This window comes from Octopus bimaculoides, chromosome 1 (assembly GCF_001194135.2).
Source record: "Octopus bimaculoides isolate UCB-OBI-ISO-001 chromosome 1, ASM119413v2, whole genome shotgun sequence".
Classification (NCBI taxonomy): domain Eukaryota; kingdom Metazoa; phylum Mollusca; class Cephalopoda; order Octopoda; family Octopodidae; genus Octopus; species Octopus bimaculoides.
This window is the reverse complement of record NC_068981.1, coordinates 94917994-94930589: the sequence shown is the minus strand read 5'-3', so window position 1 is coordinate 94930589 and position 12596 is coordinate 94917994. Positions and strand designations below refer to the sequence as shown.

The following is a 12596-nucleotide window of genomic DNA, read 5'->3' as shown; positions in this document are numbered from 1 at the left end:
CATTATTATGATTGACCGTTGACTGAACACTATTCAATTTTCTTTCTCCGTGTTTTTCTCCTTGTCTCCGTATTCTTTCTGTTGAAGAGCGTAGCTCGAAACGTCAAAGACTTTCCGTATTCCCGAGCGTCATACTAATATATACTTTTGTTATTTACACCACCTGTCCTCGTCTGTTGTTATTATTTGTATATTCTCCCATATATATATATATATATATATATACACACACATAGATAGATAGATAGATAGATAGATAGATACACACACACACGCACACACAGAACAAGAGAGAGAGAGAGAGAGAGACAGATAGACAGAGAAACAGTCACATAGATATCTGGTAACCTCATAGCAACATATTCCTAAAGTGTAATTGCATTGATAACAGTTATTTACCTATGTCAATAGTTTAACTCTTTCGTTACTAACCCGGCTGAAACCGGCCCTGGCTCTGAGTACAAATGTCTTGTTTTCATAAGTTTTGAATTAAAATCTTCCACCAAACCTTAGTCACAATTTATGTTCCTAACACTAGCTTAATTATAACTAAGTTATTTTACTAAATTCTTTGTTATATTTAAAGTAACTGACAGAAACACAGAGCATCTCAAAATAAATACAGTAACAAAAGGGTTAATATCAGTAAGTTCAAAATGGTCAGCCCATCTCACCATATATTTTAACGCTTTGAAGCCCTACAGATTATATTAATGCTGACAAATCTTAAGTTATTGTTTATTTCTGAAATTGCATTTCATGAGTAACTGTGATTCAGGACCTTTAAACTCATGGCACATCAGACATCCACCCTTCAACCCTAGCCAATTTTTACAGTTGTAGTCTACTTCCCCATTCCCACATCTGCTTTCCATACAATCTTGCAAACCCACTTACCTGCTTCTGTTCACCTTGTGCTTTGAGGGGGCCACTTGGGCAACACATCGCTACTATTTATCTCTTTACAGCCCTACTTACCGTTTCTTTCCTTCTACCAAATGTGAGTAGCCATGCAATTCCTCTACAAGAATCTGCTCTAACTGCCACCCTCTTCTTGCACACTTTAACTCCTTGTCCCCTAGCATAAAGCCAAACACCAACCCCCACTGTCACCACCACCTACCAGGAATCTGTAGACTTGTGAGCTGTATGATGACTTCAATAGTGCTGATGACATGAAGAAAAGCACCCAGTACATGCTGTAAAGTAGTTGGCATTAAGAAGGACATCCGACTATAAAAACCATGCCAAAGCAGACACTGGAGCACAATGCAGTCCTTGGACCTAATCAGACCCTTTCAAACCATCCAACCCATGCCAGCATGGAACATGGGCATTAGATGATGATGATGACACAGTGACCATGACAATAATTTGAAAGGTAATGAAGAGTTACTTAAGCTGGTGTCAGAGCAGTAGCCTAGCTAATAGGGGAGCAAGGGGAGTTACCATTCCCCCACCTCTGTGAGCACATTTTTCAAATTGGCACCTTCTCAACAATTTAAAAAAAAAATTGTATGTCAGTATAATGGTAACACACTTGTCACAAAAACAAAGATCTATGGGTTCGAGTTCCACACATACAAGAACCCAACTTTTTTCCATCTAGGGCTTATATGCCCCAATATTTAGACTATTTTCTTTAGTCATTGCATGGTGATCACTTATAAGCTTTAAGCTTATAAAATATTATTATTATTATTATTATTCACAGAATTGTAAAAATCAATGCTGCATACCAAAAACCATCGCAGAAAGGCACAATTTTTGTTAACTGTTTAATTAACTACATCAGCAGATTCATATATAATGACATTGTTAATGAATCATGAAATTAATGAATGTTGAATACAATTACGTGTAATATTACTAGTGAAATATGTTGCATAATATAAGAGAAACGAGTTAAAAATTGTTTGGTATGCCATTATTTTATATGTGTTTGCCCTCACTAACATTAGATCCTGGCTATATCTCTGTGTCAGAGTATCAAGTCTACGTTTTGTAGTAAAAAAAAGTTAGTTTGCTCTAACACTTGGATAAATCTAATTTTAAATATAACAACATAAAATAAAATTTCAACTTTTTTGATTGAAAACGATGAAGCAATACATAGCAATAATAGTTATCAAAAAAATGTTGATATAGGTGCAGGAGTGGCTGTGTGGTAAGAAGTCTGCTTCCCAACCACATGATTTTAGGTTCAGTCCTACTGTATGGCACTTTGGGCAAGTATCGGGCTAACCAAAGCCTTGTGAGTGAATCTGGTAGATGGAAACTGAAAGAGGTTGTTTGTTTGTTTGTGTGTGTGTGTGTGTGTGTGTGTATGTATGTATGTATGTATGTATGCATGTATGCATTTATTTATTTTTGTATCTGTGTTTGTTCCCTCACCATCGCTTGACAACCAAGCAGTTCAACAAAAGGGACTGATAGAATAAATACTAGGCTTCCAAAGAAAAAGTCCTGGGGTTGACTTGTATGTATGTGCGACTAAAGGTGATGAAACAAGTAAATGAATAAAAATATTGCAAGAATTCATCATTATCATCATAATTTAATATCCACTTTTCCATCTTTATATGGGTTGGATGGAGTTTACTTGAGGTAGATTTTTCTATGGCTTGATGCCTTTCCTGTTGCCAACCTTCACCTGTTTCTCCATGGGTAGGTATGTTTACGTAGAATACAGAAAATGAATGACACTGCTTGTATGACAGTGACAGTCATTTACAACTATCATGTAATGTCAAGACAAGGAGATACACACACAAAGACATATATCTCAACAGGCCGAAACTGTAATGATGATTGGAAGCTTGACTGATGAATAGAAAGCCATGAATGTGCCGTTGTGGTTTTCCTGTCTGTATGTTTTCATTCTTGTCTGTTACATTCTTTGGATTTATATATATATATATATATAGATAGATAGACACACATGATGGGCTTCTTTCAGATTTTGTCAATCAAATTCACTCACAAGGCTTTGGTTGGCCTGGGGATAACATAGAAGGCACTTATGCAAGGTGCCATGCAGTGAGACTGAACCTGGAACCATGTGGTTGGGAAGCAAACTCCTTTACCACCCAGCCATGCCTGTGCCTACATATCATATACACACATGCAAGCATACACACAAAATTTTGTATTATACTTACCAAGGAAATTGTATCAATTAAGAGGGATTCTCCAAATACAATGAAGTCAGGAATGGTGTTGAAATGAATATCTTTGAAGGCAGCAAGTAATGGTAAAGGATCAAGTGGAAAAATAAAACAGTTGAGTAGAAAGCAGTACAAGAGCCTGACTTTGCAACGTAGAATATGGTAGAGGCCAACAGAAAGTAGTAATATGCAGATCAGTTTGAACAGATGTATGGGCCCTGGCTTAGCTATCAATGGGACCAAAATCAAAGTCATGATAGCAAAAATTGCAGCAAAATCTGGAGCGAGATTTGCAGATGTCAATGCAGGCCAAGAGATGAAGTAAGGCATATAAGAAAGCAGAGTCAGAATTGTAACTGCCAAAAACAGAGAGATTACGATGGATTTCCTCCATTTCAGAGTGTCCCAATCTAGAAGAGAAAAAAAAAAAAGAAAATAAAAATATTAATTATAATGAATGAATAGTTTTCAGTAAAGCTTAAATATATAACAAGAAATAAAAAAGCCTCAGTCTTTTGACTGAAACAAGTAAAAGGAAAATATAATTAAAAACTTGTTCCAAAAACACAATACTCTCCAAAAGAAATGATTTAGGGTGCCAAAGAAAAGAAGATAATTATATACAATGAGAGCTATAAACAACAATACTTTAAGAAGAGGAAAAAAACAACTTGCACTGAGGCAAAAGGTAGCCAAAATAATGATCATCATTGGCTTGAAAATACAAATCAAAAACTAACATTATAGTCAACTGTATCAACCCCAGCAAATGCCCAGTACTTACTGTATCAACCATGGTAGGATTTGAACACATAAAATAGAAAGACAAAATTAATTACTGTTGGGCATTTAGTTTAGGCACACTATGGCATATCCATAACTCTCACTCCACTTATTGTAAGGGAAGATTTTTTGCAGCTATCTTTAACAGGTCAAAAGTTCACTTTCATTATTGGTCTATTACTATTAGAAATTTTGAATTGAACAACAGATACGTACTCAAGCATGTGTGCTTACAGATAACTTACTATGTGTTTATGTGTTAGAATGACAGCATTCAAATTGTGTGTATGCACTGAAACACATGTGTGATGAATAAATAGTATCAAAATAATACCAATTTCTTTTTCCAATCTCCTGTTTTGATGTGTAATTACTCTGCAAAAAATAGTTTCAAGAATTTTCAACTCTAAACATCTACATATCTACATATGACTTTGGAGTACTGGAATAAGCAGGTGTGCTTCAAGAGGACACAGCTTGATTTTAACTTTCTTTACATAATTATATATAATTTTATATTATATATATCACAACTGGCCTTCGTAGGATTTTCGAGCGAGATCGTTACCAGTGGCCCTGGACTGGCTCTTGTGCAGGTGGCACATAAAATACACCATTTTGAGCGTGGCCGTTGCCAGTACCACCTGACTGGCCTTCGTGCGGGTGACACGTAAAAGCACCCACTACACTCTCTGAGTGGTTGGCGTTAGGAAGGGCATCCAGCCGTAGAAACTCTGCCAAATCAGATTGGAGCCTGGTGTAGCCATCTGGTTTCACCAGTCCTCAGTCAAATCGTCCAACCCATGCTAGCATGGAAAGTGGACGTTAAACGACGATAATGATGATGATAACAACTGTTCGATGAAAAGGAATGTGAAACTGAGGAACAGTTCTGTGATAATTTTGCAGCTTTAATAAAAAGTATATATATATATATATGTATATATATATATATATATATATATATATATATATATATATATATATATATATATATATATATATACACACACACACACACACACACACATGATCTTTTTCATTGCTATACTTTTTATTAATTAAAATTTCTTGGACTCACTACAACAAGTACATAAGCACACTCTTTCCTATTTATTTTTTTCATTCAGGTAGTATCCCATGGTAGTCTCTCCCTCCATCATTCTTCTCAGTTAGTTAAAAGCTATCTTTAAGAACAAAAGAAAAACTGCATCAATGAAAGGAACACAATGAGTTGAAGTGTATTCCCACTGAAGTATTTTTGTTGTTATTCTTAATTGTTTGATCTGGAGGAGGGAGCTATGCCCATGCTACTCTCAAGTGCTCTGGAGATGGTGAAATTGAAACCATTACATGTTCATTTTGAACAGCTGAAAATTGACAAATAAAAGAAACACAGGGGACAGGGGAGAAATTTCAGAGGGGTGAAGTTTTACAGAGAAAGGACTGGCAAAATAGCTTGGTTACACATGATACACTTAATAAATTTTGATCAACAATAATTGGCACTATCTTCATATTTTTCATCTTCCACAGTCAGGTTATCTCATATTTAAGAGGTTTGTATACGCCACCTTTCTTACCTTCCTTCTTAACTATTTGTAGGGCAAATAGGCATACAACTATATTATAGTTGTATGCCATTATCAATAATAGAACACAAGTGGTTTACTCTGTCCACCACTACTAGGCCTGGTTTGTTGTGCTCAACACTTGGTCTGTTTGAATTGGGAAATCCTACAGGATTTTGCAAGTCTCCAATTAAGTAACTCTAAGTGGTTTGTGGTCATACCATGTCTTACCTCTCTCTAACACCTGCTTTACACATAGTTGCCAATGCAGAACCTTTGCTACCTCATCATGTTGCCACAACTTATACTGGTTTCGGGCTAGTCCTGGGTAGCCTGCTGGCAGAATCTTTAGCATGCTGGGCAAAATGCTTAACAGCATTTCATCAGTCGATTACATTCTGAGTTTAGATGCTGCCAAGGTCAACTTCACCTTTCATCCTTTCAGGGTCAATAAAATAAATATAAGTTAAGCAGTGGAGTCAATGTAATTGACTTAAACTCTCCCCAACTCTTGCTGGTCTTGTGTCAAAATTTGAAATCACCATTATTACAATACTAACATAGGTGGAAAATGGTTTTAATCTATTTTCTATTTTCATTTATTAATTGCATTTTGCATCTTGATATTAACGATGACTTGACTGAGTAGTACTAGAAAAACTTGTCAGTCAGGTACATTAAACCAAATAGAGGTGTATGCTTTCTTCTGAAGCACAATATAATGACTACAGAAAGATATGATATTGTGATCACAAGTTGCTAAATAGTCTATTATGTTAGCTTCACAGGTCGTTGTAGTCACTGGACAGTAAAGCAATACATATCTATCACTAGCTTGGTTGCACAGCTTTTGCTTTCTCATGTCATGTACAGGAGTGTATGACTGACAGTTTAGATGTTTCTTTTTCAGCAGGAATAGTTTTGTGGTTAAGAAGTTTACTTTTCAAGATGGTTTTGGGTTCAGCCTACTTTGTAGCACCTTGGGCAAATCTTTCCTACTATAGTTGTGAGCTGCCCAGTGCCTTGTGAGTGAATTCAGTAGAAGGAAATTGAGTGGAAATGCATGTGTGTGTGTGTGTGCGTGCACATTCTAACTTTGACCATCTCCACTTCTTCCTTGGCATAATATATCTAGGAGTATATTATTTAATGTGTCTTTCTTTTTAAGATAGTATACTGTTAGTGGAAGAAAATTTGGCTACAATCTTTAGCAAGTCAAGTGAAAAGTAATGTTATTTAGAAATGAAGGAGAGCAATATTTTGGTCATCTACTCATTTGTTCAATGTAAACATATATTAAAATCCATCTCAAATCTACTCAAATGATTACAAAGCCAATTTTTGATTGGAAGAAAATAAATAATTAGTTTTAATTTCCTTTTGTTTGACTTAATCTCACACAAGAGGAATGCTGATTGAAAAACATAATTAATTTTTTAACTAGATATTTTCTTTTCATAGAATGTATACTTAAGTCGTTATTTAACCCCGAGTCAACCCTAACCAAGTTAACCTAAGATCAATGTCATTCTAGCTATGACCATCTTTGTTTATGAAACAATATATCTTGGATCAGATTATCTATTGTATCATTCTTTCCTTGTTTTCTTTTTACGATGGTGAGTGTGATATAAAGGAGATTTGGCTGCTACTTCTAAGAGGTCAAGCAATCACATAGAAGTACCTTTTTTGGTTCAAATGTATACTTATGAATTTTGTTGTATCATGTTAGGGTCATTATGCCAATAGTAAACACATTCACTGATCCACTGCTTTATTATTAGTTAATTGGTTAATCATTTAGCCAATCAATTAATCAATCAGTTGGTTAAACACTCAATCAGATACCTGCAAATGTACTTTTGTCACCATTCACAAACTCATCAATGACATGTCCTCTCTCCTCCAGATTTGTTTTAAATCTGACTAACTGATTAAGCATGCAATTGATTCACTTGTTTGGTTAAATAACTAATAATAAAGAAGTAAAATTGAACTGACATGTGGGTGTGTGTTTATTACTGGTATAACAAGCCACCACCCAAGCTACAACAAAATTTGTTTTAACACACAGGTTCACATAAAGAGTCTTACAAAGCAAATACAAAAACAAAAAATACTTATGAAGCTGACTAAAATTAGAGTAAAAAGAAACAAACAAGAAAAACTATCTGCAACATTAACAGAGAGAGGTTATTAAAGTTTATGGAAGTAAATAATAAAAGGGCACTCAACACATATATTGGGAGTTATATGTATTATTGAAAACAGTTTGATTCGAATTCCATGCTGCTTCAAGTTTCACAAGCTCCGAATGGAGCGTGTTTCCTCAGGTTCGCGGGATACCAGCCTGAGGAGACTGGCTCCATTAGGGGTTTGTGAAACTTGAAGTAGCATGGAATCCGAATCAAACTGCTTAGAAGTAAATAACACAAAGGCATCATTTAGCGAACAAATTTTCTACCTGAAAGACAATCATTATCCCTTTCACCATGTTGTGTCTGTTTTTACCATACAGGGTGGGTTGGACAGATCTCGCTACTTCACCAGCCAGTACAGACCATCTTATTTCCTGCCACGGTCTTTTTATCACTACCTACCACAGTCTTTCATCTCACCACCTGCTGTGATCTTTCGATTTGGTATTCATTGCAGTCCTTCCTCTCCTCATCCAATGCAATCCTTTGTCTCATATTCCTTTAAGTCACTCCTGGACACTGTTTTATCACATGACACACAAAACAGTAGTAAACTGATCAACTCTGTTGTAGTGTACATGTTGTAGTATGGGCTGAGTGCATATTAATGGGCACCACCTCAAGGAATCCCCTCTATGCTGGTCATGACCCTTTTATGAAATAGTCAAGAAGTTAACCCTTTAATTACTTGTGTGTTTAAAACAGCATATTTCTCTAGCAGCTGAGTTGTGCTTGCCTTTCCCAACCACGTGGTTTCAAGTTCATTCCCACTGTAGGACACATTGGGCAAGTGCCTTCTACTACAGCCTTGGATCAACCAAAGCCTTGTGAGTGGATTTGGTAAAAGGAAACTGAGAGAAACTTCAGTTTTTAAAACATGAATTGTACATATGTAATGATCCATTGTGTGAAAATTTTAGCAAGTTTGAGTAATGAGAACTTAAATTACTATATGTTTATATATTGCTGAGGATGAAAAAGACTGACTTAATATCCGCTTTCCACTGCATCAAGGTCATATGATTGTTTTCTGATAAGGGTGAATGTTTGAATAGAAGTAATTTTAGCATTATTTATTGTATTTTGAATTATGTGAACCCAAATATCATTTTAAATATGTCCATTTGAAACTGAATTATATGTACTAAAGATACTTATTGACTATACATTCATCATTTCCTTTTACAATTTCCTACACAACATTTTTGCCATATGGATTGTGCTGAAAGGCTTGCATATTACAAGAAGTTACAAACGGACAAAAGAGCAGCTCAAAACAAGGCAAATTATCGAAAGAAGAAATATTACAAAAGCAAAGAGCAAGATATGCAGAGAAAAGGGATGCAGAGAAAAAGGATGCCATGAAAAGGAGAGGTACACTAACAAAGGAAGACATCAGGAATGAAGCAAAGAAAGCAAAAAGGGAGCAAAATGCTTGATATCAAGCAAAGTGCAAGGAACAACAGGCTTCTCGTGAGAAGATGATGATGATGATAAGCAGAGGGAAACAAAAGAAACATGCCAGGAAAAAGATGGCCAAGTTATGAACTTATCACCAGCACACCTAGGATATCAACTCATGTCAACATAAATCTCAAAATTCATTACTGTATCTATGTTTAGACATGTGAGAATGGAACCAAAGTTGTTTATACTATGTGCAAGGCCAAACTGTTAACAGAAATTTTTTTATGAAAAATACCATATCTTCCAAAATATCAGTCCTAATTTCATAAAATGTCTTAAATAATGGCCAACATATATATGTTATTGATTCCTGAAAGTTTCAACTCTTAACTCTCGCAAAAGCAAAATATAAAATATATGAAAGTGGTTTAATATCAATTCAAAGTAATGTCTTCAAAATTGAGCATCTATTTTGATTAAATAAAATATGAGATTAATTCATATTTCATATGTTATGGTTATGTACTAATGGTGAATGAAAGGGGTATTTATCAGGAATATTTATAAGCAATTTAAGAAGAAAAAGAAATTTCTCTTTTTTTTTAATGATTTTTTTCAATATATTAGGAATTTTTATGTAATTTGACACCCCTAATTAGAATGTTAATTTATGTGCATTTTGATCAAGAATTTAAAACTTTTTTTTACATCAAATGAAAATTTGTATACTCAACTACAACAAACAGCAAAAAAAGCATTTTCACCAAAACTGTTATGCATTTGGGTACACTGATTGTGCTATTTACATTAATGTAAATGTTATCAGTTGCACATACATGGAAAATTGTGAGCATGAAAAATAATATTCTGGAAAAGTACAGGACAAGTTATTACACCTTTAAAAGTATAAGACAGGCTATTACTTCTAGTAAAGTAAAGAATAAAAAAATTTTTCTTAAAATATTGCAGCAAAGAATGCCAGTTCTTCTAATTTAACACTCTTTACAGTTCTCATCTTTTAAATTTTTTGTACAAAACTGTTCAGCTAATTTGTAAGTTTGTTTAATTAGTCACTTTTTTTCTGTATTTAAGGTAGTAAATTAGCCAAATTCTACTTAAATAAGTATAGTGCAATTTGTAAACTATAATAAAATAAGTTTTAGGATTCAAATTTTAATTTTAGCTGCAACATTTTAAGTAAAAAAATTTCTTATTCTTTACTTTACTTGAAGTAATAGCTTGTCCTATAATTTCACAGGTGTAATAATTTGTCCTGTACTTTTCCAGGTTTATAATCTTAAGAATATTTTCATGCTCGCATTTTTCCATGTAATCCATGATTTTTTTCAGGTATTGCTGTTATAAGATAACTAATAATGTGTCAATTAATAATTTAAGATTTTTACCTTATAAAATACTGAAAGATAATATTTCAATTTTTTTCATGTTTAATTTAAATATATGTTGTGATTGAATTATTTGATATTACCCATCCACACCAAATTAATAGCAGGGATTTTTACCATGTTGTTGGTTGCACCATGGCTCATCAAAAGTTACAAACAGCAAGACCCCAAAACCATCAGTCACCAGGCTCACCTTAAGTAACCTAATTTTGTAATATTAGGAGGTCACAGGAAATCATTCAACCAAAAAAGTTTTTCCAATGATTCCAGGATTTGTGTGTGTGTGTGGGGGGGACCCCTCACCCACCAACCTAATTTTTTCTGAACCAAAATAAGGGATTTGCAGCATATTAGGAGGTCAGGGTACTTGATTCCACACAAAAAAAAAATCAAATTTTTTTTTTTTTTTTTTTTCCTTAGTGAAAATTGTGTGGGTGTTAATATAGAAATTTACCATAATGTTATTTAGCCTCAAATCAACCCTGATACTGCAAACCAATCATCAAAGACATTCCAGCCTTCAGCAAACCATCTTTTTAGGGATAATCTAGGACATTACATACAATGGGCGTGTGGCTTAGGTAGGGGGATATTTTGGCTGCTATTTTTAGCGTGTTGAGCAACCAGGTAGAGGCTCTTTCATTGGTTTGATTGAGAGATGAGATTTTTTTACACACATATGTAATATGTATATATATCATCGGCAAAAGTTAGAGAGTAAGTCAAAAGCTGAGAGTTTCATGTATTGACACTTATCAAACATGAATTTGTCCATTGTCACTCTGTAACGTCTGACGAAATAACTTCTAAAATACAAAATTTTGTCAAAAATGTTAAAAGTAAATAAAACCTGTTCTATGTGACATAGTATCGGAAGTTTTTGCTGATGTGCTGTGGCATAGCAAAAGTGAAACAAAATTAAATTTCAAATTAAAAGCAGTTCAAATAATATAAACATTATTGGTTGCACATACATAGGGTATGTATTTTGTTTATATGCCAATTTGCTGCAGAATAACATTCAGAGAAACCTTCCTACATAATACTGAGTGTTGAATACCGAATGTCCCAGACAGGCAAGACAACCTGCCCCACGATGAACAAGAATGATAGATATTGATATTTTGCTATTGCTATAGCTCTTCAGTATCATTTACTCAATTCACTTCAAAACAAATTGAAACTTTTATATTTCTGTATATGCATATATGTATACATACATACATATGGACGACTCTTGCAGCATGCATTCAGAGAGCTTACCAGTCACACTGACACATCCCTTCATTTCATCATGGAATTTTGCATTGAATGTCTTACCCTTTTTAGGCTATGGCTAGGCCAAAGTAAGCAACACATAATAGAGATGCTAAAATGCAAGCAACATTTGTTCCTGAAGCTTTTTATAGTGAGGAAGGGCTTTGCACAGGGTAACTCCCACTCTATAAACAATGCATGCATCCCCCCCCCACCCAATAATTAGTCTTCACCATTAGATGCAAACAGATGTTACCTCAGCGTTTTCCTTCTCCTAGAGAGATATCTAAACAAAGATTAGAAGTCTCTCACTCCCAGCTGCTAGATGGCCCTTGACAGGTTTTGTTTTTGTCCTGCATGGTGTCCAATGAAAACTTCCCCTCGCTACCAAGTAGGTTTGATAGAGTTGCTAGTTTAGTTGGCAACAGCTTTACCATTAAACAGGTTGTACAGAGTTACGTGTTATCAGTAGCACTAAAAATTAACAGAAACACACATCTCTCTCTCTCTCCCATTATATAATATATATATATATATATATATCCAGAATTGTTGAGGTGTAGGGTTCGATTCTCTGAAGAGGCATGCTAGAACTATTCTATGTTCGGTTCGAGAATTCCTATATTTTCTGTAGAATATATATATGCTCAAAATGAGGAGTAGACAGACAGCCGACAACTGATGAGGAGTCCTTTCTCTGTGTTTACTTGTCCTGTTTTCAATTTTTTCTTATTGCTTACGTATTTCATGTTGTTTGCACCATCGATAGAGTCCTGTATCCATATATGCATGTATATATATATATAT

At 34.6% G+C, this 12596-nt stretch overlaps 1 protein-coding gene and 1 long non-coding RNA gene across 2 annotated transcripts in view; one reads left to right on the top strand and one right to left on the bottom strand.

Moving 5' to 3' along the window:
- The window catches only part of LOC106873157 (Na(+)/H(+) exchanger beta), a 288856-nt gene that overhangs the window by 252442 nt on the left and 23818 nt on the right, over positions 1-12596 (bottom strand). The window contains exon 2 of the mRNA XM_052968332.1: positions 3162-3577. Coding sequence (XP_052824292.1) covers positions 3162-3577 — 416 coding nt within the window. The remainder of the gene's footprint in view (positions 1-3161; positions 3578-12596) is intronic.
- LOC128247914 (uncharacterized) overlaps positions 9783-12596 on the top strand; it is a 6159-nt gene continuing 3345 nt past the window's right edge. The window contains exon 1 of the long non-coding RNA XR_008264258.1: positions 9783-10178. This is a non-coding gene — a long non-coding RNA (uncharacterized LOC128247914). The remainder of the gene's footprint in view (positions 10179-12596) is intronic.